We start from the raw sequence: 27,397 nt of genomic DNA, 5'->3' as shown, positions 1-27,397 counted from the left end.
ATGAAATCACTGCAGATGAGGTGATCCAGGCTATTGATAAACTAGCCATCAGGAAAACGCCAGGGCCAGATGGTTTGACAGCCGAATTTTATAAATGTTTTAAGAAGATCCTGGCTTCACACCTTGCGGAGGTTTTTAATGGCTGTTTGCATGAGGGTTCTCTCCCTCCTTCCATGAGGCAATCTGCAGTGGTTCTTCTGTCAAAGGGCAAAGATCCTTCGATGATTGAGAATTGGCGCCCCATTAGCCTTCTTAATGTCGATAGAAAGATACTGGCAAAGATTTTTTTCTGGCGATTATCATCAGTGGCAGGCGATTTGTTATCCCATCACCAGCACTGCGCAATCCAGGGTAGAAGCACTTTCTCAGCTGTGTTAGCTGTCCGGGAGGCCTTGGAGCGTTGTAGGGCTGCTGGTTGGGGTAAATATCTGCTGACATTGGATCAGGCTAAGGCCTTTGATAGGGTTAATCATGAGTACCTATGGCTCCTTCTTGGCAAGTATGGCCTGGAGGGGGGTTTCATTGATTGGCTCAAGATTTTGTACAAAGGGGCTGAAAGCTTTCCTCTGGTTAATGGTTGGGTTGGGCAGCCCTTTGTGGTTGGCTCAGGTGTGCGTCAGGGGTGTCCTTTGAGTCCTCTGCTATATGCGTTTGCAATCGACCCCTTCATTAGAAGGCTAGAGAGTGGACCATTGTGTGGGGTACCTTTGGGCATCGCTGGTGAGCCTCCTTTGAAGGTTGTGGCTTATGCTGATGACGTTTCTGTTTTTGTCTCTGGGACTGGGGAAGCGCAGGAGGTGGTCTCAGTGACAAGGCAGTATGCGGAAGCATCAGGTTCAAAGGTCAACCAGGACAAGTGTGAAGCTTTCTGGATGGGCGTGGAAGGTGAGAGCTTTGTTCTCCCGGATGACTTCCCGGAGCCCCAACAAAAAATTAGAGTTCTAGGCATTGAATTTGGCCCAGGTGACTATGGTCATGCAAATTGGGTGAGCAGGCTGGAGAATGCCAATGCCAAGGTGGCGAGCTGGAAAAGTTGGCGGTTTTCCTTAAGGGAAAAGGTTGATCTGATCAAAGGTTACCTGATTCCAATTTTTCTGTATGTCAGTTTTGTCTGCATTTTGCCAGTGTCTCTCTATACCAGGATCTATAGTTGTTTCTTCCAGCTGTTATGGGGAAACAGAATAAACCTTGTCAAAAGGAGTGTGACTTATCTTCCTAGGCGGGAGGGTGGTCTAGGAATGATCAACCCTGTAGTCTTTTTCTCTCTGATGTTTGTAAAGTACAACCTTGGTAACATGTTGGCAGAGAGACCGCCTGGGTGGGTTGGTATTTTCCAGTCCTGGTTTAGGCCCTTTCTGCGAAACTGGGAAAATGGTGGGCCAGTGAAAAGCCTGAGGGTCAAGCATGATAAGCTCCCGACTTATGTTGCCCCGTGTTTGAAAATACTTCGGCAGTGGCAAGTAACGGCAGGGGAGATCAGATCTCTTCCAAGGAAACTTCTTGAGAAGCGGATCATGAGCTCTGTTTTTTGCGAACCACTGGCCTTAAGGGATTGCCCAAGCCTAGTTTTGGGGGAGGGTTTGCGTTTGATTAATTTGGAGAGAATCCCAATGAAGTTTAGGGATCAGGCTTGGCTCGCTTTCCATGGAAAACTATATGTGAAGGGCAACCTGAAGTTTCTCTCTGTGAGTGATCGTGGCTGCCCGAGAGTAGAGTGTGGAGGTGCGGTGGAGTCCATGGATCATTTTTTGCTTCAGTGCCCTTTTAATATAGAGGTGTACAAGAGGGTAGGGAGGGCTCTGAGCGTACCCTTCCTCCCCCATATGAGTTATGCAGAGTGGGTGTATGGGGCATTCCAGACTCGCCGGGATTATGATTTGGAAACACTTTTTTTAGTTAGTGTAGTAGTCCGTTATTTCACGTGGAGTGCACGGTGCCAGGTATCCTTACGGAGTAAAATCCTCCCTGTTGAGGTGGTGGTGCAGAACATTCTGGGTGAGATTGGGAAGATTCGGGGTCTTGAGAAAGACAGGTGGCGGCAGGAGGCCTGGATAAAGGTGTGGAGGAATATCAGGACTCTGTAGCTGCTGCCTGTTGATCTCGGGGTGTGCGGCTTTTCTTTCTGTCCTTGCTTCACTCCCCTAGATTTTCAGATAAAATATATTTTTGATAAAAGGCTACATGCATGGTGACGGTGATGTTCCTTAGTCTGGCTCTCTCGTAGGGTTTATGCTGTGCGCAATTTGGTTTATTTATTATGTTCTTGTTTGGTTTTTGGTTTTGTATAGTTATATTTAATTATTTTGTAAATATGTTATTTATTAATTTATTTATTATGGTTTTATTGTATATAAGTTGTTGTTTGTAAGATTTTTCAATAAACAAAATTAACCCCTCATAATGGGCACAGCATGTGTACAGACCCGGGAACTCAGCACAGGGATGGTGGGAACCCCTCATAATGGGCACAGCAGGTGTACAGACCCGGGAACTCAGCACAGGGATGGTGGGAACTCCTCATAATGGGCACAGCTGGTGTACAGACCCGGGAACTCAGCACAGGGATGGTGGGAACTCCTCATAATGGGCACAGCTGGTGTATAGACCCAGGAACTCAGCACAGGGATGGTGGGAACCCCTCATAATGGGCACAGCAGGTATACAGACATGGGAGCTCAGCAAAGGGATGGTGGGAACCCCTCATAATGGGCACAGCAGGTGTACAGACCCGGGAACTCAGCACAGGGATGGTGGGAACCCCTCATAATGGGCACCACAGGTGTACAGACCCATGAACTCAGCACAGGGATGGTGGGAACCCCTCATAATGGGCACAAGAAATACCATGCGGAGATCTTATCTTGTCCTTGAGAGACAGAAGAGAAGATTTTGTGCATTGACGACATAGTAAAATTTCTCTTCTTGGTGAACAGACTCATTAAAGTCAGTTCATCCACATAAGTAAATCATTTTATCCACCAATCATCTAAGAGTTATAATGCTTTCCCTATAAGAAACAATCTGAGAACAGAGTATTATAAAAAAAAGTGCGGAGCGTTCTTGTTTATTAGAAAATCATAATTTGTGATTAACAAACAATAAAAACTAACATGGAATATACATCAAACCCTATAGAACTGAAAAAAATAATATAATATTGGATGGACCGATGAAAAGTCGGCTTCTTCAGTAAAACATAAAACAACCAATAATGTGCACAAGTTGATATCAACCAATAAGAAGTGTTGTCCATGTATGGTCATATCTGGCCATGTATTAGCACAGTTTAGTTGTATGGTGCGGGACCGAGTCAGCACCGCATGTTTGGAGGACCATATTACTAAAATTCAATGCCAGAAGGCCTAGACCTACCAAAGTCTACCCGAAAATCTTCAGAATAGTATTGCCCCGCCCCCAACACACCAGTCTAAACATGAGAGGTTGTCAGCTTCTGTAAATTCTCTGGTGTGCAATTAACATAAGTCTGGAACTAAAACATTTCCCACACTCTGAACATAGTTACATAGTAGTTGAGGTTGAATAAAGACCATAGTCCAATAGTAGTTGTCCACTCTGTTATTTTGTTCAGGTCATTCTGTAGGATTTCTGCCTCACGATGTGAAGTTATTGTCCTGCCCAATTTTGTGTCATCTGCAAAAACTGAGATTGAGCTACTGATCCCGTCCTCAATGCTATTTATGCATAAATTGAACAAAATTGGTCCCAACACAGCCTTGGGGGACCCCACTTACCACCCCAGACCAGTCCGAGCATGCGTTGTTTATTACCACCCTTTGGACATGCCCCTTTAACCAGTTTTCTATCCAAGAGCAAACCTTGTGGTCTAAGCCTGCAGACCTTATTTTGTAAATTAATCGCTTGTGGGGGACTTTATCAAACGCCTTAGCAAAATCCAGATACACCACATCCACTGGTCTCCACCTATCTAGCTCACCTCCTCGTAGAATGTTAACATATTGGTCTGACAAGAACCCCCTTTTGTAAACCCGTCCTGATTACTGCTGATGATACTGTTGACTTTAGCAAATTCTTGGATATAGTCCCTTATCATCCCTTCCAGTAATTTACATACTATTGATGTCAGGCTGACCAGCCTATAATTTCCTGGGATATGCCTCTGCCTTTTTATCATGTTAGCTTTCCTCCAATTCCCCGGTACATTTCCTGTCATAATACTGTCAGCAAAGATCAGGAACAGTGGTCTAGATATAACCTTACTGAGTTCCTTGAGTACTCTCGGATGTACGCCATCCGGGCCTGGTGATTTATTTGTGTTAAGTTTATCCAGCCTTTCCCTAATTTCACCCTCTGTTAGCCATAGTGGCAAGTCCTGTGTATTACTACTAACCATACAGTCATGGTCAGTGTACCCCTCCTTTTCCTGTGTAAAGACTGAGGAGAAGAAAGCATTAAGCACAGTTGCCTTCTCAGTGTCCTCTGTAACCATTCTACCATCCTCCTTTATTATGTGTGCAATATGCTCTGCCCTCGCTTTTTTGCTGTTGATATATTTCAAGAATTTCTTAGGGATCCTTTTACTTTCCTCTGCTATTTGTCTCTCGAAGTCGATTTTGGCCTTCCTGATTTCGTATTTACATTTCTTATTCAATTCCTTGTATTGGTGGAAAGCCGATAACGTCCCCTCCGATTTAAATCTCTTAAAGGCCATTTTTTTTTTTCCTTAATACGTTTTTTTACATTACAGTTTAGCCAGCCAGGTTTGGCTTTGGCTCTTCTAAATTTATTTCCCATAGGAATGCACTGCAAGATACTTTTGTTTAATATGTTCGTAAAGCATGGATTCCCAAACTATGGCCCTCCAGCTGTTGCAGAACTACACATCTCATGAGGCATTGTAAAACTCTGACATTCACAGACTTGACTAGGCATGATGGGAATTGTAGTTCCTGAACAACTGGAGGGCCATAGTTTGGGAATCCCTGTCCTAAAGCATTCCCATTTTTCCTCCGTGGTCAGTGTTCCTAGGGTTTGGTCCCAGTTTATTTTCTCTATCATTGAGCACAATTTGGAAAAGTTTGCCCTTCTGAAGGTTAGGGTTCTTATGTTGCCCTCTTGCCTTGCTATCTTGTTATTTACGTTAAAGGTGGTCATCCTGTGATCACTAGAACTCCTACATCTGAGATTAGATCTGGGTCATTAGTAATTAATAGATCCGGCACTTCATTCTTTCTAGTAGGAGAATCCACCAACTGAGACATGTAGTTGTCCTGTAAGGTTTCCATGAAGAGACGGGCCTTCTGTGAGTGTGTAGTCCCCTCTTCCCAGTCAATGTCGGGATAATTGAAGTCCCTCAATATGATGACTGGCCCCGGCTTTGCCGCGTTACCCAACAGTGATAGAAATTCCACCTCTACCTCCTCCCTTTGTTTGGGCGGCCTATAACAAACCTCCACTATTACTTTCCCGTTTACTTCTTCCCTCTGGAGTTCTACCCACACGGATTCTAACTCCATACTCATCCCTTCCATAATGTCACTCCTCTCTATCACCCTTACATTATTCTTGACATCGAGACATACCCCTCCTCCTCTTTTTCCTTCCCTGTCCTTCCAATACACAGAGTACCATGCATATTGGCCAGTCAGTCGTGTGAGGGGTCGAACCAAGTTTCTGCTATTCCCACAAGGTCTATGTCCTCCTCATGTACTAACAGTTCCAACTCATCCATTTTATTAGCTAGGCTCCTGGCATTTGCATATACCCCGCTTAGATTTGTAGAAGTGGATAGAGAATTGTACTTAAGTTTATAACTGTTTGGTCTGAGGTTTGTCTGCACAAACCCCCCCCCCCCCCCCCAATGGTTGTCTCTACGGTTCTACTGTCACTGTTGACCCCAATAATACCTTCTGTCCTTTGCTCCTGTCATGGACATGCAATAGTGTCTGGCAGCTTACCTTCTCCTTCATGTCTGCCTAAGAGGCCAGGCTCTCCTTCTGGCTGCTTTTTATCATCTCTCCTCCCTGTTTGGCTCCACCCCAGGCCATTCCAGGAAGTCTATATTAACCAGTGCACTGCAGGTCTGCTTTGCTGTACAACAGTGTGCACTGCAGGTCTGCTTTGCTGTTCAACAGTGTTTGTTAGTTTGTGTTCCTGTCTGCCGTGTGCTACATCTACCTTTCTGTGTACCCACTTTGGCTCGTCTCTGACCACTCCTGTTTGCCTGTGACCCTGACCTTTGGCCTGTCCCTTGGTTACCCTCGTTTGCCTGTTGTCCCGACCTTGGCTTACCCTTCACTATCCCTTGTGTCCTGAGTGGCTGCTTCCCCTCTCTCCCTACGGAGCATGACCCAGGGGACCCCAGGGGCCGCGACCTGGGCCCAGCTGCAGCCAAGTCCATCCTCACCACTAGAGGCTCTGGTGAACACCTGCTGGGTCTTAGACTCTGCGCCCTGGGGAATTTTGGGCTCACGTTTTGGTCCATCCGCAGCAGTCAGCTACTGGGTTCACTAACTTGCGGTGCACCCCTGCCTCCAACAGGGTGCAGTTGTCACCTGGCCACAGGTGACCTGACAGCTCCCTACTTACTGACTCTACCTCTGAGCCCTCCCCCCCAACACCTATTTTAAAAGCCCCTCCAACTTTGTGGCCATCTTTCTCCCCAATAGAGCTGTACCGTCCCCATTGAATGAATTGAAACATGAATAAGGATGGTGTCTATGTCTCCATTCTAAATGTAACACTTTCCACACTCTTAACTTGTGTAAGCACGCTCATCTGTGTGAGTTCTCTGGTGCGTAATAAGTTGTCCTTTCCGCATGAAACACTTCCCGCACTCTGAACACGAATAAGGGCGCACACCCGTGTGACTTCTTTGATGTTTACGAAGGTCTCCTTGGTGACTGAAACATTTCCCGCACTCTGAACATGAGTAAGGACGCTCACCCGTGTGAATTCTTTCGTGTAAAACAAGGTGCGCTTTCGTAATGAAACGTTTCCCGCACTCTGAACATGAATAGGGGCGCTCACCTGTGTGTATTCTGTGGTGTGAAACAAGGCTTTCTTTCATCGTGAAACATTTCCCGCACTCTGAACATGAAAAGGGACGCTCACCAGTGTGGGTTCTCTGGTGTATAAGAAGGCTTCCTTTATCGCCAAAACATTTCCCGCACTCTGAACACAGAAAGGGACGTTCACCTGTGTGACTTCTCTGATGTTTACTAAGGTCTCCTTTGTGAACGAAACATTTCCCACACTCCGAACATGAGTAAGGACGCTCACCTGTGTGACTCCTCTGGTGTATAACAAGTTGTCCATTTGTAACAAAACTTTTCCCGCACTCGGAACATGAATAAGGACGTTCTCCTGTGTGAATTCTCTGATGTGTAATGAGGTGACTTTTTATGACAAAACATTTCCCGCACTCTGAACAGGAATAGGGACGCTCACCTGTGTGATACCTCTGGTGTGTATCAACTTGTCCTTTCGTACTGAAAGATTTCCCGCACTCCGAACATGAATAGGGACGCTCACCTGTGTGGATTCTTTCATGTATAAGAAGCAATGAGTTTTTTTTAAAAGATTTCCCACACACTGAACATGACAACGAACGCTTTTCTTTATGGCTTATAGAAGATTCATTGGAAATAGATGGATCTATTAAAGTATCTGTACTGTGAGGTCCTAGAGTCCAAATGTGTGGTCTGTCAGAAGGTTCCTCAGAGGTATTCCGGACATAGTGTCCACCTATTGAAAAGCAATTTAACAAAAAAATGTTATAAGTATTTTCCAAACTTTGCATTTAGAAGTGATATGCACTAAGTAACTTTGTTTGTGCATTGATGGCATTGTTACTGTGGGAATGGAGATGGACCTTTCATATGGTGTACAGTATCTCCTCCTCATATGTTGGGGACATGACGTTATATTGAGGAATGGAGATGGACCTTTCATATGGTGTACAGTATCTCCTCCTCATTTGTTGGGGAACATGACGTTATATTGAGGAATGGAGATGGACCTTTCATATGGTGTACAGTATCTCCTCCTCATTTGTTGGGGAACATGACGTTATATTGAGGAATGGAGATGGACCTTTCATATGGTGTACAGTATCTCCTCCTCATTTGTTGGGGAACATGACGTTATATTGAGGAATGGAGATGAACCTTTCATACCGTGTACAGTATCTCCTCCTCATTTGTTGGGAACATGACGTTATATTGAGGAATGGAGATGGACCTTTCATATGGTGTACAGTATCTCCTCCTCATTTGTTGGGAACATGACGTTATATTGAGTAATGGAGATGGATCTCTCATATAGTGTACAATATCTCCTCCTCATTTGTTGGCAGAGTTGTATAAAGTACTCGAAACCCATACTTGAGTAGAAGTGGAAGTGCTCGATCAAAAAGTGACTTGAGTAGAAGTGGAAGTGCTCAATCAAAAAGTGACTTGAGTAGAAGTACTAAAGTATTCAACATTTAAGTATTGCAAGTAGTTTTTTTTTTTAAATTTTGCTACTCAAGTACTGAAAGTAAAAGTACCAGTACTGTGTTATGTAGTTATTAAAGAAAGAAGTCAAAAGAAGTCAAAAGTACACATGACATTATACATATTTTTTTGAGCTTCATGAAACCTGCCATCTACTGTGCTGGCAGTGGTAATTTTTATAATAGTAACGAGTAACTATGCAGCACAAAAAAAAAATATCGGAGTAGAAGTATTGAAATCATCGAAAAAATGTAGTGAAGTAAAAGTGGAAGTAGGAGAAAAAAATTCTACTCTAGGAAAGTACAGATACCGCCTTTCGGTACTTAAGTACAGTAGTGAAGTAGTTCTACTTAGTTACTATACATCTCCTCATTTGTTGGGAACATGACGTTATATTAAGGAATGGAGATGGACCTTTCATATGGTGTACAGTATCTCCTCCTCATTTGTTGGGAACATGACGTTATATTGAGGAAAGTAGATGGACCTTTCATATGGTGTACAGTATCTCCTCCTCATTTGTGGGGAACATGACGTTATATTGAGGAAGGGAGATGGACCTTTCATATGGTGTACAGTATCTCCTCCTCATTTGTTGGGAACATGACGTTATATTGAGGAATGGAGATGGACCTTTCATATGGTGTACAGTATCTCCTCCTCATTTGTTGGGAACATGACGTTATATTGAGGAATGGAGATGGACCTTTCATATGGTGTACAGTATCTCCTCCTCATTTGTTGGGAACATGACGTTATATTGAGGAAAGTAGATGGACCTTTCATATGGTGTACAGTATCTCCTCCTCATTTGTGGGGAACATGACGTTATATTGAGGAAGGGAGATGGACCTTTCATATGGTGTACAGTATCTCCTCCTCATTTGTTGGGAACATGACGTTATATTGAGGAATGGAGATGGACCTTTCATATGGTGTACAGTATCTCCACCTCATTTGTCCAACCTAGTAGGCCAGAGGGTCCTTCTGGTAATAAAAATAGCTGAGGGATACCAAATACCACAAGAGGAGTAACCATATCTGGGGGTATAGAATTCTCCCGATGACGGGAGTATAAGTCTGTGTGGGGTACAACATCCGAAGTCAAGTCCCCACTCCAGCAACGGCCAGGGAAATCAGCTGGTACAGAAAGGTGGTAGAGCTGTGAGGAGCAAGACAACAGAAGCGTGTCTCGTGCTCATAATAAGGTTAAATGGGGGTTTGCTTACAATTTTTATGTTTCCCAGTGTCCCAAACTGCTGTTTCTGATCCGTGTTCCTCAATGGAAGAGAAAAGCCTAAGTCTTCTCAAATTATGCAACACTGATAATACATACTTTACAGTCATAGAATTAAAATGAAATTCTTTCGGCATTTAGTGTTTACTACTTACTGAGATCTATATAGAGAGAAGATTCCTCCGGTTTACTTTTTATAATCATCTCCCCCTCCTCCATAGATTGCTGATCTCCACTCACCAACATCTCTTTTTCTTCTTCCTTAACCTCAACTTTGATGTCTTTCGAATCTTCACCCTAAACCCCAAAGATGATAGAACATGTTTGTAAAAAGGAACAAGAACTTACATAGAAGAACATCCTCTTATAGCTCAGAATACATTTTTAGTTCTACATGCTCAGTCCCACCTACCTGATGATGGTGAGGGATGGTGTGATCTTCCTGTGTGGAATCCCGGGAATACAGAGAACGGGGACATCTCTCTGATGGGTTCCTATTACTGGATCCATCTGTAGGAAACACACACACTGACTGAATACATTGTTTCTATGTGTTTATCAGATGATGGGGGATCTAGGTGGACCCTCCGTACTGCTCTCTCCTTTACAATAAAGTCTCCTCTTACCCGGTGATGTGAGGGGCGGCTGATTCTCCATCATGACGTCCTTGTAGAGATCCTTGTGTCCTTCTAAATACTCCCACTCCTCCATGGAGAAATAGACAGTGACATCCTGACACCTTATAGGAACCTGACACACACAATGATACAGTCACCATCCAGACACATCCCTTGTCTGTTACTGGTTATTGTCACTTCCAGTCCAGGAGATGAGTGTCAAACGTAACAGAATGTTGGGGAGAAATAAGTTTGACTGTCGCACAGAAAATTATTATATTGTGAGCCCTGTCCTATTAGTATTACTGGACTGACTCTGGATGGACAGTTGGATAAATGGTTCTATATTTAGGATGTATCCGGTCTATAAACCAGAGGCTCTGGATGGACAGTTGTATAAATGGTTCTATATTTCGGATGTATCTGGTCTATAAACCAGAGGCTCTGGATGGACAGTTGGATAAATGGTTCTATATTTAGGATGTATCCGGTCTATAAACCAGAGGCTCTGGATGGACAGTTGGATAAATGGTTCTATATTTAGGATGTATCCGGTCTATAAACCAGAGGCTCTGGATGGACAGTTGGATAAATGGTTCTATATTTAGGATGTATCTGGTCTATAAACCAGAGGCTCTGGATGGACAGTTGGATAAATGGTTCTATATTTAGGATGTATCCGGTCTATAAACCAGAGGCTCTGGATGGACAGTTGGATAAATGGCTCTATATTTAGGATGTATCCAGTCTATAAACCAGAGGCTCTGGGTGGACAGTTGGATAAATGGTTCTATATTTAGGATGTATCTGGTCTATAAACCAAAGGCTCTGGGTGGACAGTTGGATAAATGGTTCTATATTTAGGATGTATCCGGTCTATAAACCAGAGGCTCTGGGTGGACAGTTGGATAAATGGTTCTATATTTAGGATGTATCCGGTCTATAAACCAGAGGCTCTGGATGGACAGTTGGATAAATGGTTCTATATTTAGGATGTATCCAGTCTATAAACCAGAGGCTCTGGGTGGACAGTTGGATAAATAGAAGACAATGGATACGACGGGAGATTACTGGGTGTAAATATAAAATATCTTATTACCGCCTGTACTGTCAATTGCCGGAATATCTCCCTCTACATCCTCCAATCTCACCTTCGGGATTTCCAATTTATAGATGACATCACTTCCTGTCTTTGCGTTCCACTGACGACAAGTGAGATCACCACCTTGTGGAGGAAATGCAAACTGCAGGGCATGTTTTTAAATACTTTGGACAGCTGCTTCTTTGAGCATTCTTCAGTTTTGTTGCATATATTAGAGACGTGAATCATATTTGGAGTGTATATTACAATTTATAAGTACATAAAACAAATTGAAATTGAGTTACAGCATTGTTTGGCAAAACATTAACGTGGGATTCTAGGGGAAAGAAAATGAAGGAATAGTTGTTGGTGGTGGTTATTTTAGGTCTTTTGCATTGGTTTGTTGAAAAAATAATATTTTTGGGGTTCCAAATATTCGCATTTATTAGTGCTAAAGGTATATAAGTTGCACTACGGCACAAAAAAAAAAGAAGAAAAGAAAATCAGATTTCATAGCTCAGTAAGAGCTGCTAAAAAGCAGCTTCAGCTGCGATTATCATCGACAGTGTCTTTGACCAGGACTCCCGTTACCCAGACCTCACAACCATCACAGAAGGCGTACTGTAAGAAAGGGCTTAAACCAAAAAATACTCAAAGCAGAATATTGTAAATCGTTCTTGTTTATTTTAGAAAATCAGAATTAGTGATTAACAAACAATAAAAATGAAGCTATGAAATAAATAAAATCTTGACTGAAGAAAAGAAACGAATGTATGAATTTTTGGTTGGACCAAAAAAAAAGCCGGCTTCTTCAGAAAAACATAAAAATCACCAATAACGTACACAAGCCAATATAAACGGATAAAAAGTGTTGTCCATGTATTCTCATATCTTTCCACGTTTTGGCACAGTATGGCCAAAATCCCCAGGAAGACGTCATCTATGATGAAACGCGTCGGGATGGCGTGCTGACGTCACCACGAGGTACCAGGAAGTCGGGCGGCAGCGTTCTTTGGAACGAGCTGTGAACTAGCGCTATTGATGTCTACATAAATGTGAGTTTTTTACTACTAGCGCGGCTTTCTTTTTACATACACAGTATAGTTGTATGGTGCCGTCTGTGTGAGTGCGGGACCGAGTCAGCACGGTATGTTTGGAGGACCACATTACTATAAATCAATTCCAGGTGGCCTAAACCAAAGTGTACCTGAAAAACTACAGAATATTTTGCCCAACACACCAGTCTGAACATTAAAAAACAAAAGGTAATTAGCTTGTGTGAATTCTCCGGTGTACAGAAATTTTTTGGTCAGGACTACCTACTACAACCCTTAAAGAACAAGCCAACTTTATAATCCCCCCTCCACCAAATGATTTGGACCAGTGAGCAAAGCAAGGTCCATAAAGACATGGGTGAGCGAGTTTGGGGTGGAGGAACTGGCTCGCAGTCTCTGCTCTAATTCATTCCAAAGGTGTTCTATCAAGTTGAGGTCAGGACTCTGTGCAGGCCAGTCAAGTTCCTCCAACCCAAACTCACTCATCCATGTCTTTATGGACCTTGCTTTGTGCACTGGTGTGCAGTCATGTTGGAACAGGAAGGGGGTCGTCCCCAAACTCTTCCCACAAAGTGGGGAGCATGAAATTGTCCAAAATGTCTTGGTATGCTGACGCCTTAAGAGTTCCCTTCACTGGAACTAAGGGGGCAAGCCCAACCCCTGAAAGACAACCCCACACCATAATTTCCCCCTCCACCAAATGATTTGGACCAGTGCACAAAGCAAGTTCCATAAGGACATAGATGAACGAGTTTGGGGTGGAGGAACTTGACTGGCTTACACAGAGTCCTGACCTCAACCTGATAGTCATGTTGGAACAGGAAGGGGCCATCCCCAAACTGTTCCTACAAAGTTGGGAGCATGAAATTGTCCAAAATGTCTTGGTATGCTGACGCCTTAAGTGTTCCCTTCACTGGAACCAAGGGGCCAAGCCCAACCCCTGAAAAACATCCTCACACCATAATCCCCCCTCCACCAAATGATTTGGACCAGTGCACAAAGCAAGGTCCATAAACACATGGATGAGCGAGTTCGGGGTGGAGGAACTGGCTCCCAGTCTCCACTCCAATTCATCCCAAAGGTGTTCTATCGGGTTGAGGTCAGTCAAGTTCCTCTACCCCAAACTCGCTCATCCATGTCTTTATGGTCCTTGCTTTGTGCACTGGTCCAAATCATTTGTTGGAGGGGGGATTATGGTGTGGGGTTGTTTTTCAGGGGTTGGGCTTGGCCCCTAAGTTTCAGTGAAGGGAACTCTAAAGGCGTCAGCATACCAAGACATTTTGGACAATTTCATGCTCCCAAATTTGTGAGAACAGTTTGGGGGATGACCCCTTCCTGTTCCAACATAACTGCGCGCCAGTGCACAAAGCAAGGTCCATAAAGACATGGCTGAGTGAGTTTGGGGTGGAGGAACTTGACTGGCCTGCACAGAGTCCTGACCTCAACCTGATAGTCATGTTGGAACAGGAAGGGGCCACCCCCAAACTGTTCCCACAAAGTTGGGAGCATGAAATTGGCCAAAATCTCTTGCTGACGCTTTACTGGAACTAAGAGGCCAAGACCAACCCCTGAAAAACAACCCCACACCATAATCCCCCCTCCACCAAATGATTTGGACCAGTGCACAAAGCAAGGTCCATAAAGACATGGATGAGTGAGTTTGAGGTGGAGGAACTTGACTGACCTGAACAGAGTACTGACCTCAACCCGATAGAACACCTTTGCAAGGAATTCGAGCGGAGACTGCAAGCCAGGCCTTCTAGTCCCACAACAGTGCCTGACCTCATAAATGTGCTTCTGGAAGAATGGTCAAACATTCCCATAGACACACTCCTAAACCTTGTGGACGGCCTTCCCAGAAGAGTTGAAGCTGTTATAGCTGCAAAGGGTGGGCTAACTCAATATTGAACCCTACGGACTAAGACTTGGATGCCATTAAAGTTCATTAGCGTGTAATATAGTGTATTTCCCACACTCTGAACATGAATCGGGACGCTCTCCCATTTGATTTTTCACATATCTAAGAAGCTCTCTATCTTCTGTGAAAGATTTCCCACACTCTGAGCTCGTATAGGGCCACCTACTTGTGTGACTCCTCTGGCGTGTAAGAAGGTGTTTTTTCTGAGTGAAACATTTCCCACACTGAACATGAAAAGGGAGGCTCCCCTATGTGAGTTCTCTGGCATCTAAGAAGGTCCCCTTTTCGAGTGAAACATTTCCTGCACATAGATGTTCACCCATTTGATTTTTCACATATCTAAGAAGTTCTGCAAAATATTTCCCACACTCTGAGTTTGGATAGGGCCACTTACTTGTGTGACTTCTCAGCTGTGTAAGAAGGTGTTGTTTCAGCCTGAAACATTTCCCGCACTGAACGCGACAAGGGACGCTCCCCTATGTGAATCTTTTGGTGTCTTATAAGGCTTCCTTTCTCAGTGAAACATTTCCCGCACTCTGAACATGAAAAGGGACGTTCACCTTTGTGGATTCTCTGAAGTTTAAGAAGATTTCCTTTGTCACTGAAATATTCCCCACACCCTGATCATGAAAAAGAACACTCACCTGTGTGAACTCTTTGGTGCATAAGCAGTACATTTTTCCCAGTAAAGCATTTCCCGCACACCGAACATAAAAAGGAATGTTCATCCTCGTGAATTCTCTGATGTTGAAAAAGGTGTCCTTTGTCAACAAAAGTTTTCCCACACTCTGAGCATGGATAAGGACGCAAACCCGTGTGACTTCTCTGGTGTGTAAGAAGGTGTTGTTTCTGGATAAAACATTTCCCGCACTCCGAACATGAAAAGGGACGCTCACCTGTGTGAATTCTCTGATGTTTATGAAGGTTTCCTTTCTCAGTGAAACATTTCCCACACTCTGAACACGAATAGGGACGCTGACCCGCGTGACTTTTCTTGTGTCTAAGAACTGCTCTCTTTTTAGTGAAAGATTTCCCGCACACGGAACATGAAAATGAACCCTCTCCTTCAATGCTTGACTGTGATTTCTTGGGAATAAATGAATCTTTTAAAGGATCCATATTGTGAGATCTTAGAGTTCTGGAATGTGATTTATCAAATGATTCCTCAGGATTAGAGGGATCCATTGATCTCTCCAACTGACGAATAATCGGATTTACTCCTGGAGAATATTCTACAATTTTATTATCTTCTGCTTTATAATCTGGAGATAAAATAAGACGTTCCTCAGAGGTATTCCGGACATTGTGTCCACCTGTTGAAAGGCAATTTTAAAAGAAATATTAGAAGTATTTTCCAAACCATTATATATGTTGCTCTAGCTCCAAATATTCATAAGAGATGGACCTTTCATATGGTGTACAGTATCTCCACCTCATTTGTTGGGAACATGACGTTATATTGAGGAATGGGGATGGACCTTTCATATGGTGGACAGTATCTCCTCCTCATTTGTTGGGAACATGACGTTATATTGAGGAACGGAGATGGACCTTTCATATGGTGTACAGTATCTCCACCTCATTTGTTGGGAACATGACGTTATATTGAGGAATGGGGATGGACCTTTCATATGGTGTACAGTATCTCCTCCTCATTTGTTGGGAACATGACGTGATATTGAGGAATGGAGATGGACCTTTCATATGGAGTACAGTATCTCCTCATTTGTTGGGAACATGACGTTATATTGAGGAATGGGGATGGACCTTTCATATGGTGTACAGTATCTCCTCCTCATTTGTTGGGAACATGACGGTATATTGAGGAATGGAGATGGACCTTTGTTTTGCTTGTGCACGCAATTGTTATGGACAAGCCCCCAAACTGTTTTGCTTGCGTCTATCTAGCAAGGGTTAGTATGCGATATAAACAAGGAAGCTCAGACCTCTGCAGGGTATAAATAATGTACTTTTACTAAACAAAAGCATGCTGTACATACAAACTATTGCAATATTAGGAACATATCACAAGACTGACAGATATAACAATGCCTAACACATGAACAGCCTATGGTCTGTAAACAGCAGAAATACGCTTCTTAACCACTTTGCTGCTGCTCACTAGAGCTCTACTGCGGCAAAGTGGCTCAATAACGTCTGGCAATGTAGACATCCCCCTCTCTCGGCAGCACGCGCGCGCCGCCGGAGGCTCGCTCCCGCTGCATTCAGTCACAGCGGGAGTCGGGCCGGGGGAGGAGCGGCGGCGATCGCCGCTGCTCTTCCCCGATCGTCGGGGATCTAGTGTGGAGATCCGCCCGCTTGTGTAAACACAAGCGGGCGGATCTCCTAAGTGACAGGCAGGGTCAGATTGCAGGATTCAGCATAGCTGAACCTGCGATCTGTCCCTGTGTCACTCAGTCCCCTCCCCCCACACACGTCAGTAAGCACCAGGCATACATTAACCCCTCCCTCTCCAATAAAAATTAACCCCTTCCCTGCCAGTGACAGTAACAGTGCATATGTATAGCACTGATTAATGTAGTAATGTCACTGGTACCCCCAAAAGTGTCAAAAATGTCAGTCAAGGGTCCGATCTGTCCGCCGCAATGTCGCAGTCCCGCAAAAAAAAAAATCGCAGATCGCCGCCATTACTCGTTAAAAAAAAAAAACACCAAAAATGACAAAAATCTTTCCCTTAGTTAGTAAACGCAATAACTTTTGTGCAAACCAATCAAAACACGCTTATTGCGATTTTTTTTACCAAACATAGGTAGCAGAAAACAAATTGGCCAAAAATTTAAAAAAATTTTGATTTTTACATTTTTTTGGGGGGGAATTTCATATAAAAAAATGTGAAAATTATTGTTATTTTTTCAAAATTTATGCTCTTTTTTTATTTATAGCGCAAAAAGTAAAAATCGCACAGGTGATCAAATACCACCAAAAGAAAGCTCTGTTTGTGGGAAAAAAAGGACGTCAATTTCATTTGGGTACGGCATCGCATGACCACGCAATTGTCAGTTAAAGTCGCACAGTGCCGAATCGCAAAAAGTGGCCCGGACGTAAGACAGCAAAATCCTCCGGTGATAAAGTGGTTAAACATACAACCCTTGTCCCAAGAATATTGAATAAATACTTAACTCTGGTGGTGGGCTCAGCAGATTCCAGTGGATGTCTGCAGCAACAGGACAAAGAGGTCCTCGCTGCATGTTTTCTCCAACTACAAACGAACAAACAAGCCAGGCTGCATCATGGATGTTTAAGGGCCAAAGGGTGAGGTAGAAGGGACTTTTCTCATGCAAATTGACCCTTTTATAGTCCTGTACACAGAAAGACCACCCACAGGATGTGGTCATATGTTTTGACCACTCCAAGGTCACTTTGCAGCCACACATGGCTGCATCATCCCCCACTTCCACATAGCTCATTAAATATGCAGCAGCCATTTTAAAACTACCTGTGGGTGAGAGAGATTATTATTACACATGTATTGGGAACATTTGTAAAAAAAAAATCCACAACTGATACAACCTTTCATATGGTGTACGGTATCTCCTCCCCATTTGTTGGGAACATGACGTTATATTGAGGAATGGAGATGGACCTTTCATATGGTGTACAGTATCTCCTCCCCATTTGTTGGGAACATGACGTTATACTGAGGAACGGAGATGGACCTTTCATATGGTGTACAGTATCTCCTCCTCATTTGTTGGAAACATGACGTTATATTGAGGAATGGAGATGGACCTTTCATATGGTGTACAGTATCTCCTCCCCATTTGTTGGGAACATGACGTTATACTGAGGAACGGAGATGGACCTTTCATATGGTGTACAGTATCTCCTCCTCATTTGTTGGGAACATGACGTTATATTGAGGAATGGAGATGGACTTTTCAGCAGGGCTCAAAATTTCAAGTCCTGAGCTACTAGCCAGGCCTTAAGAGTTACTTTCCACTTGTTGCCCCACCCAAACCCTATCCTGCTCCGCCCCTAAACACGCCCTTGTAAAATATCTCATAAAATTACACTGTTAAATGTTTTATTCAGAATTAAGTTACAAAAATAAATATTAACAACAACAACAACAACAACCGAGAGATAGAGGGTTCAACATTCCCTACTAACAATTGTAGGGAAACTATTGTAGAATGTTGATCTGGGGAATTCTCCGATTGCCTTTTGGAATCATGAAGGAATCCTTTTAAAGTGAAGAAAGTTAGGCCAAGCTTTATATGGGTTTTCTACTATCTTGTGAATTAACTGCCACTTTGAATTTTTATTTTGGGTGAATTTGATACATTTTCTCATCTGTAGCAATGTGAATATATACTTTAGGAGGTATCTGGGCAGTGAATTAAAGTAAAAACATGGTTTCTTCAGTATTTCTTACTTACTTGTGTCTATATGTAGAGAAGATTCCTCCTGTTTAATTTTCATAATCATCTCCCCGTCCTCCATAGACTGCTGATCTCCACTCACCAACATCTCTTCTTCTTCCTCTTTAACCTCAACTTTGAGATCTTTAATTTCTTGACTCTGAATTCCAAAGATAAGAGAACACTTGTAATAAAAAACAAGAAGATCCATAGAAGAATGTTATTTTTTGAGTTCTAGTTGCTCAGTCCCATCTACCTGATGATGGTGAGGGATGGTGTGATCTTCCTGTGTGGAATCCCGGGAATACAGAGGACGGGGACATCTCTCTGGTGGGTTCCCATTACTGGATCCATCTGTAGGAAACACACACACTGACTGAATACATTGTTTCTATGTGTTTATCAGATGATGGGGGATCTAGGTGGAGCCTCCGTACTGCTCTCTCCTTTACAATAAAGTCTCCTCTTACCCGGTGATGTGAGGGGCGGCTGATTCTCCATCATGACGTCCTTGTAGAGATCCTTGTGTCCTTCTAAATACTCCCACTCCTCCATGGAGAAATAGACAGTGACATCCTGACACCTTATAGGAACCTGACACACACAATGATACAGTCACCATCCAGACACATCCCTTGTCTGTTACTGGATAATGTCCCAGAATTCCCAGCACCGATCACCTCTCCTGTCAGCAGATCAGTGATCTTGCTGGTGACTTCTAGAATCTTCTTGGCACTGGTTACCTCTATTGTCAGGCAGTGAGGTTGAGGCACTACGTTGGGTGATGTCCTGTGAAGACGGCTGCTGGATGATAATGGATCACCAGATGTTTTCTTCACTACTTCATAATCCTGTGTAAAGAGAGAAAGTAAAAATTATCACCATAGACTTCCCAGAATCCTCCTTACCTCTCCGGTCAGCTCTGTGTTTTATTAATAGAGATAAGAGTGATGTCATGTGACCTCCCAGAATCCTCCTCACCTCTCCGGTCAGCAGGTAGATGATCTCCAGGGTGAGGTCCAATATCCTTTCAAACATGTAACTTTGGTTCTCATCCATCCTCATTGATGTGGTCATGTGATCTATACAGGACTCTCCTCTCTGTAGACAGATAATAAACTGAGAATTATCTGGACTGTACTGGGATGAAGAATGTCTGCACAGAATTCCTCCAGAGTTCTGACACCTCAGACTTCTTCTTATACTATACATCCTGGTTGGAGAGAATTTCCTAAACTTTATGTCCAGATGAGTGATGTCCTACAGAAGAGGATGTGAGAGGAAATCAACCCAAAATGGGGACACCAACAAAAAATAATCTGATAGGTTCTAAGCCTTCCATTCTCTATCTGAATTAATAAAATGGCTCTAGGTGAATTTTAATTAATATTGAAATTGTGTTCCCTGTCCTATTAGTGTCAAAGGATAAATGGTTCTATATTTAGGATGTATCCGGTCTATAAACCAGAGGCTCTGGATGGACAGTTGGATAAATGGTTCTATATTTAGGATGTTTCTGGTCTATAAACCAGAGGCTCTGGATGGACAGTTGGATAAATGGTTCTATATTTAGGATGTATCCGGTCTATAATCCATAAGAAAAATCACAGTGACTATAGAGGAAGAGGACAGACATGACAGGGGGGGGGGGTGTTACTGGGTGTAAATATAAAATAATATCTTATTACCTCCTCTGCTGCCAGTTCCCCCAATGTCTTTTCTCTACTTCCGTCAGGCTTCCTATTTGGGGGGACATTAAGTCTTGTGTGTGCGTTCCTCTAACAATGAATGAGATCCCCACCTTGTGGAGAAAATACAAACTTCAGCCTACTTTACTAAAGCTGAACTCTGGAGAAGGTACATCCTCCATTCCCCATGCACTGCAAAGGTTAAACGCTCAGTATCAACCATGAGGACCCCAGCTTGCCCTTCCGTCGCTCCCCGAGAAGCCAGCACTCTCTTTTTCTCTCTTATGATCTCAGTGTCCTCATGTACAGCGCATGCCTATTGGCTCTGCATTGCACTTACTGACGTCAGAGGGTCTATGATCACACAGAGTGCCTGCAACGACCGGTTACGTACCATAGAGGGAGCCTGTGAGGGATGGGGTAAGCAAAAGTCCTTGTTATCCGTACCCGGGGCGTACAGAAGCATTTAACTCTTGAAGTGCAGGGGGCGCTCCACTGGAAGGGAGGATTTTTTCCTGGAGTTCAGCTTTTCATAGATTGGCAGCAGCTTTTTTCTGAGTTCTTCATATTATACAGAAGCACTTAAAAAGCCAAAGAATGATCCTTAACCACTTCCTGATATACGGCTACAGCATGGCTCTTCAGTTCTGGGAAGACGTCCCCGGATGTCCTCCCACGTGCGAATTTCCAGAGTGAGCCCCCTGGGGCACGCATTGGATGTGCCCTGTGACCACTGTTTGGCTTGGACACAGTGGATCACAGATCGGGGTAGAGGGCCAATCATAGCGGCCCTTTACCATGTGATCAGCTATGTCCAATCACATTGGTCTCAATGTGAAAATATTTGCTGTTTATCGGCTCTCCTTTCCTCACATAGAGACAGCGTGTGAGAAAAGGAGAGCCGATCAGTGAAGGGCACACTGAGTACATTATTTACACTGATAATCAGAGCCATGATTATCAGTGCAGCCTCTCAGTGACCATTATTGCAGCCTTATCAGCACTTCCTCATCAGTTCCACCTCATCAGTGTCCATCAGTGCAGCCTCCTTAGTGGCCATCAGTTCCACCTTATCAGTGCAGCCTCATCTGGGCCCATCAGTGCAGCCTCGTCAGTGCCTCCTCATCAGTGGACATCAGTTCCACCTCATTAGTTCCCATCAGTGCAGCCTCATCAGTGGCCATCAGTGCAGCCTCCTCAGTACCGCCTCATCAGTGCACCCTCATCAGTGTCCATCAGTGCAGTCTCATCAGCGTTTGTCAGTGCAACCTCATCAGTGGCCATCAGTTCCACCTCATCAGTGTCCATCAGTGCACCCTCATCAGTGCACATCAGTGCAGCCTCCTCAGTGGCCATCAGTTCTACCTCATCAGTGCAGCCTCATCTGGGCCCATTAGTGCCTCCTCTTCAGTGGCCATCAGTTCCACCTTATTAGTTCCCATCAGTGCAGCCTCATCAGTGCCCATCAATGCAGCCTCATTAGTGTCCATCAGTGCAGTCTTATCAGCGTATATCAGTGCAACCTCCTCAGTGGCCATCAGTGCCACCTCATCAGTGGCCATCAGTGCCACCTCATCAGTGGCCATCAGTTCCACCTCATCAGTGGCCATCAGTTCCACCTCATCAGTCCCTATCATTGCAGCCTCATCAGATCCCATCAGTGCCGCCTCATCAGTGCCCATCAATGCAGCCTCATTAGTGTCCATCAGTGCAACCTCCTCAGTGGCCATCAGTGCCACCTCATCAGTGGCCATCAGTGCCACCTCATCAGTGCCCATCAGTTCCACCTCATCAGTGGCCATCAGTTCCACCTCATCAGTGGCCATCAGTTACAGCTCATCAGTGGCCATCAGTGCCACCTCATCAGTCCCCATCAGTGCCGCCTCATCAGTCCCTATCAGTGCAGCCTCATCAGATCCCATCAGTGCCGCCTCATCAGAGCCCATCAGTGCCATCTCATCAATGCAGCCTCATCAGTGTCTATCAGTGCCGTCTCATCAGTACCCATCAGTGCAGCCTCGTCAGCCCCCATCAGCGCAGCCTTATCAGTTGCCATCAGTGCACATCGGTGAAGAAGAAAAATTACTTGGTTCCAAAATTTTATAACTATGAAAAACTTTTTTCAAAAGATTTGGTCTTTTTTTCATTTATTTAGCAAAAAATACATCCCCAGTGGTGATTAAAATACTCCAAAAGAAAGCTCTATCGGTCTCAAATAAATGATGACAAATTTCACTCGCGTACGATGTTGCATGACTGAGTAATTGTCATTCAAATTTCTTTTGGTGGTATTTGATCCCCTCTGCGGTTTTTATTTTTTGCTCTATAAACAAAAAAAAAAAGCGACAATTCTGAAAAAAAAAAAAAAAACATTTTCACTTTCTGCTATATAACATTCCCAATATAAAAAATGTAAAAATCACATTTTTTCATCATTTTAGACCAATTTGTATTCTGCTACATATTTTTGGTAAAAAAAAAAAAAAAAAAAATCCCAAAAAGTGTATATTGATTGGTTTGCGCAAAAGTTATTGAGTCTACAAACCAGGGGAAAGATTTATGTAATTTTTATTATTTATTTTTTACTAGTAATGACGGCGATCTGCGATTTTTAGCAGGACTGTGACATTGCGGAGGACAGATCGGACCCCTAACTGACACTTTTGGGGGGACCACTGACATTACTACAGTAATCAGTGCTAAAAATATGCACTGTCACTGTACTAATGACATTGGCAGGGAAGGGGTTAACACTGTGGGTGATCAAGGGGTTAAATGTGTACCTAGGTGTGTGTTTTCTAACTGTGTGGGGGAGGGACTTGTGAAATGATCATAGAGACCTGTGATCCCATATTGGAGGATCACAGGCGCTCTGTGATCATTTCAGAGAGAACAACAGTCAGCTGACTGGTGTTCTCCTTCAGCGGGGAGCGATCACGTGTGTCTGGAGGCATCCTGTGCCGCCGGTCCCATGCATTGGCATCCCCCCCTGCCTAGTGGGGGCAGGCGCGCGGCGCCACCGCCGCCACGCACTCACCCCCAGGACCGCTCCTGTGAGCTGACATACCCCTATATCGGTTCGCGCAGCCAAACCAGCCTGCCTCAGTAAATCTGTTTAATAGACTAAAGCAGATAGAATAGAACAGAATAAAATAGAAAATAAAATAATAGAATAGATTAAAACTGAATAAAATAGAAAATAAAATAATAGAATAGATTAAAACTGAATAAAATAGAAAATAAAATAATAGAATAGATTAAAACAGAATAAAATAGAAAAGAATGGAATACAATAAAATAGATTAGAACAAAATTAAATAGAATACAGTAGAAATAAAAAGAATAGAATAGAAATTGATCTTCCCAGCATTGGCTATCCCCTAACCCACTAACTTTTGAACAATGGTACAATGCAGTAAATACTGTCCTGGAAACAGAATAGAGCAGAATAGAATAGAAAATAAAAGAATAGAATAGAAAATAATAGAATAAAGCAGAACAGAAAATAAAAAAATAGAATAGAATAAAACAGAATATAATAGGACTAAAACAGAATAGACTAGAACAGAAAGATTAAAATAAAAGAATAGAATAAAACAGAATAGAAAATAAAATAATAGAATAAAACTGAATAGAATTGAAAAAAAACGAAATAGAATACAGTAGAAAATAAAAGAATAGAATACAACAGAATAGAATAAAACAGAATAGAATAGAAATTATTCTTCCCAACATTGGCTATCCCCTAACCTGCTAACGTTTAAACAAAGGTACAATGTACAATGCAGTAAATACTTTCCTGAAAACAGAATAGAGCAGAATAGAATAGAAAATAAAAGAATAGAATAGAAAATAATAGAAAAAAAGCAGAACAGAAAATAGAAAAAATAGAATTGAATAAAACAGAATATAATAGGACTAAAACAGAATAGACTAGAACAGAAAGATTAAAATAAAAGAATAGACTAAAACAGAATAGAAAATAAAAGAATACAAAAAAACTGAATAGAATAGAAAAAAACTAAATAGAATACAGTAGAGAATAAAAGAATAGAATACAACAGAATAGAATAAAACAGAATAGAATAGAAATTATTCTTACCAACATTGGCTATCCCCTAAGCCGCTAACTTTTGAACAATGGTACAATGCAGTAAATACCGTCCTGGAAACAGAAAAGGGCAGAATAGAATAGAAAATAAAAGAGAATAATAGAACAGAATATAATAAAACAGAATAGAAAATGGAAAAAATAGAATAGAATAAAACAGAATATAATAGAAAATTAAAGAATAGAAAATAAAAGAATAAAATAAAACAAAACAGAATAAAGTAGAATAAAATAGAAAAGAAAAACGTACTTACCAACACAGAGGATGACCAAAATAATGGTCTCCATAGAACTTGGAAAGAGGATGTCTGTCCTATCTGCCCATATATGGTACATATGGAACAAAATGACTTTTTTTGAAGCATATATAAAATAGCGCCACACAAAAATATATTTATAAAATAATAAAATTTATTATACAAAGGTTAAAAAACATGTATAGCACCATATCCAATATTTCCGAGCTAGGGTTGGCAGATCTTTTTTTTTTTTTCATTTCAACATTTATCTCAACGCGTTTCGAGTAGCTAAACGTCTTCATCAGGACCACATCTGTATAAGAGAACCAATAAGATCACAGGGTTCCACCCTCTGGAATGTCGGGTTCTCTAATCCAGGAGGGGGCATCCTGGGGAAGGCGAGATGGCGATCTGAAAATACTCTAACCTGTGTGCCTTTTTCTGGTGTACTTTTTTTCTGAACAATTTGTGTTTAATAAAAAACAGCAAATATCACGCGACACAAAAATTTGCAATGATCACCTTTTTATTCTACAGGGCCTCTGCTTTCAGGAAAATATATATAATGTTCTGGGGGGTTTCCAGTAAATTTATTGCCAAAAATTAAGATTTTTAAATTTAAAAATTTTATTTAATTTTTAAAATTTTAAAAATTACGTAAAAAAAAAAATGGCTCTGGAGTAAAAATAATAAAATAGAATAAAATATAATTTTTTGGCCCCGCCCCCAACACAACATTCTGAACATAAAAAAAAAAAAAAAGTTGTCAACCCGTGTGAATTTTCTGATGAGCAACAAGTGATTTCCTGTAACCAAAACTTTTCCCGCACTCTGAACACGAATAAGGACGCTCATCGGTGTGACTTCTTTGGTGGTTAGCAAGGTCTCCTTTCTGAAGGAAACATTTTCCGCACTCTGAACACAAATAAGGACGCTCACCCGTGTGAATCTTTTGGTGCGTAACAAGTGAGCTTTTGCGAAGGAAACATTTCCCGCACTCTGAACACGAATAAGGACGCTCACCCGTGTGAATTCCCTGGTGTCTAACAAGGTTTCCTTTCTGAATGAAAGATTTCCCGCACTCCGAACATGAATAGGGACGCTCACCCGTGTGTTTACGCTGGTGTATAAGTAATGCTGTTTTCTCAGTAAAACATTTCCCGCACTCTGGGCATGAATGAAGACGATCACCTGTGTGACTTTTCTGATGTGTAAGAAAGTGTCCTTTCTGGATGAAAGATTTCCCGCACTCTGAACATGAGTAGGGACGCTCACCTGTGTGACTTCTCTGGTGTGTAAGAAGTACTTTTTTCTGAGTAAAACATTTCCCGCACTCTGAACAGGAAAAGGGACGTTCGCCGGTGTGGATTCTCTGATGTTTCAGAAGGCCTGCTTTCTCAATGAAACATTTCCCGCACTCTGAACATGAATAAGGACGTTCACCTGTGTGAGTTTTTTGGTGTCTGACAAGTTTACTTTTTAGAAGAAAACCTTTCCCGCACTCTGAACATGAATATGGGCGTTCGCCTGTGTGAATCTTTTGGTGTCTAACAAGTACATTTTTGAGAGTGAAGAATTTCCCGCACTTTAAACATGAATAGGGACGCTCACCTGTGTGAGTTTTCTGGTGTATAAGAAGTCCTGATTTCTCAGGAAAACATTTTCCGCACTCTGAACATGAATAGGGACGCTCACCCATGTGAATTCTCTGGTGCTTACGAAGGTTTGCTTTCTGATTGAAACATTTCCCACACTCCAAACACGAATAAGGACATTCTCCTGTGTGACTTCTCCGATGTATAAGAAGTATTTTTTTCTCAGTGAAACATTTCCCGCACTCTATACATGCGTAGGGACGCTCACCCTTGTGACATCTCTGGTGTTTAAGAAGGTCTCCTTTCTGAATGAAACATTTCCCGCACTCTATACAGGAAAAGGGACGCTCACCTGTGTGACTTCTCTGGTGTATAAGAAGCCTTCCTCTCTCAATGAAACATTTCCCACACTCTGAGCATGCATAGGAACGCTCACCTGTGTGACTTCTCTGGTGTATAAGAAGCTTTCCTTTCTCAACGAAAAATTTCCCGCACTCGAAACACGAGAAAGGACGCTCACCCGTGTGACTTCTCTGGTGCGTTAGAAAGTGCCCCTTATGAATGAAACATTTCCCGCACTCTAAACACGAATAGGGGTGCTCACCCCTGTGACTTCTCTGGTGTTTAAGAAGGTCTCCTTTCCGAATGAAACATTTCCCGCACTCTGAACATGAATAAGGACGCTCGCTCTTGTGGCGAAGAAGTTCTCTGTTTTCATTGAAGGATTTCCCACACGAGGGAAATGATTGCTCTCCTTCGTTGCTAAGGAAAGATTCCTTTTGATTGGACGGATCTGTTGATGTATCCAAACTCTGAGATCTCAGACGGATATCTGGAGTCCCAGTATGTGATTGGTCGGAAGATTCCTCACGATTAGAGGAATCCATTGATCCCCCCAATTGGTAAGGTGTGAGAGGTGTATTTGGAGTAACGGGATTTACTCCTGGAGAACATTCTGTGATGTCATCATCTTCTGCACTATGACCTGGAGAGAGAAAAA

At 42.7% G+C, this 27,397-nt stretch overlaps 3 protein-coding genes across 3 annotated transcripts in view; all 3 read right to left on the bottom strand.

Moving 5' to 3' along the window:
- LOC309563443 (uncharacterized protein) overlaps positions 1 to 19,976 on the bottom strand; it is a gene marked incomplete at its 5' end in the record, with an annotated part of 42,317 nt that extends 22,341 nt beyond the window's left edge. Inside the window, 7 exon segments of the mRNA XM_082267836.1 lie at positions 6,739 to 7,507; positions 14,854 to 15,006; positions 15,010 to 15,695; positions 18,779 to 18,788; positions 19,242 to 19,352; positions 19,445 to 19,615; positions 19,746 to 19,976. Of these exon segments, the coding sequence (XP_082123962.1) occupies positions 6,739 to 7,507; positions 14,854 to 15,006; positions 15,010 to 15,695; positions 18,779 to 18,788; positions 19,242 to 19,352; positions 19,445 to 19,615; positions 19,746 to 19,976 (2,131 nt within the window).
- Positions 1 to 27,397, bottom strand: part of LOC309564412 (uncharacterized protein) — a 1,531,146-nt gene that overhangs the window by 1,088,896 nt on the left and 414,853 nt on the right.
- Positions 25,569 to 27,397, bottom strand: part of LOC309563442 (uncharacterized protein) — a gene marked incomplete at its 3' end in the record, with an annotated part of 44,894 nt that continues 43,065 nt past the window's right edge. Inside the window, exon 7 of the mRNA XM_082267835.1 lies at positions 25,569 to 27,382. Within this exon, the coding sequence (XP_082123961.1) occupies positions 25,569 to 27,382 (1,814 nt within the window). The remainder of the gene's footprint in view (positions 27,383 to 27,397) is intronic.

This window comes from Pelophylax lessonae, assembly GCF_965119305.1.
Source record: "Pelophylax lessonae genome assembly, chromosome: 9".
NCBI classification, from domain to species: domain Eukaryota; kingdom Metazoa; phylum Chordata; class Amphibia; order Anura; family Ranidae; genus Pelophylax; species Pelophylax lessonae.
This window is presented reverse-complemented; position numbering and strand designations above follow the sequence as displayed.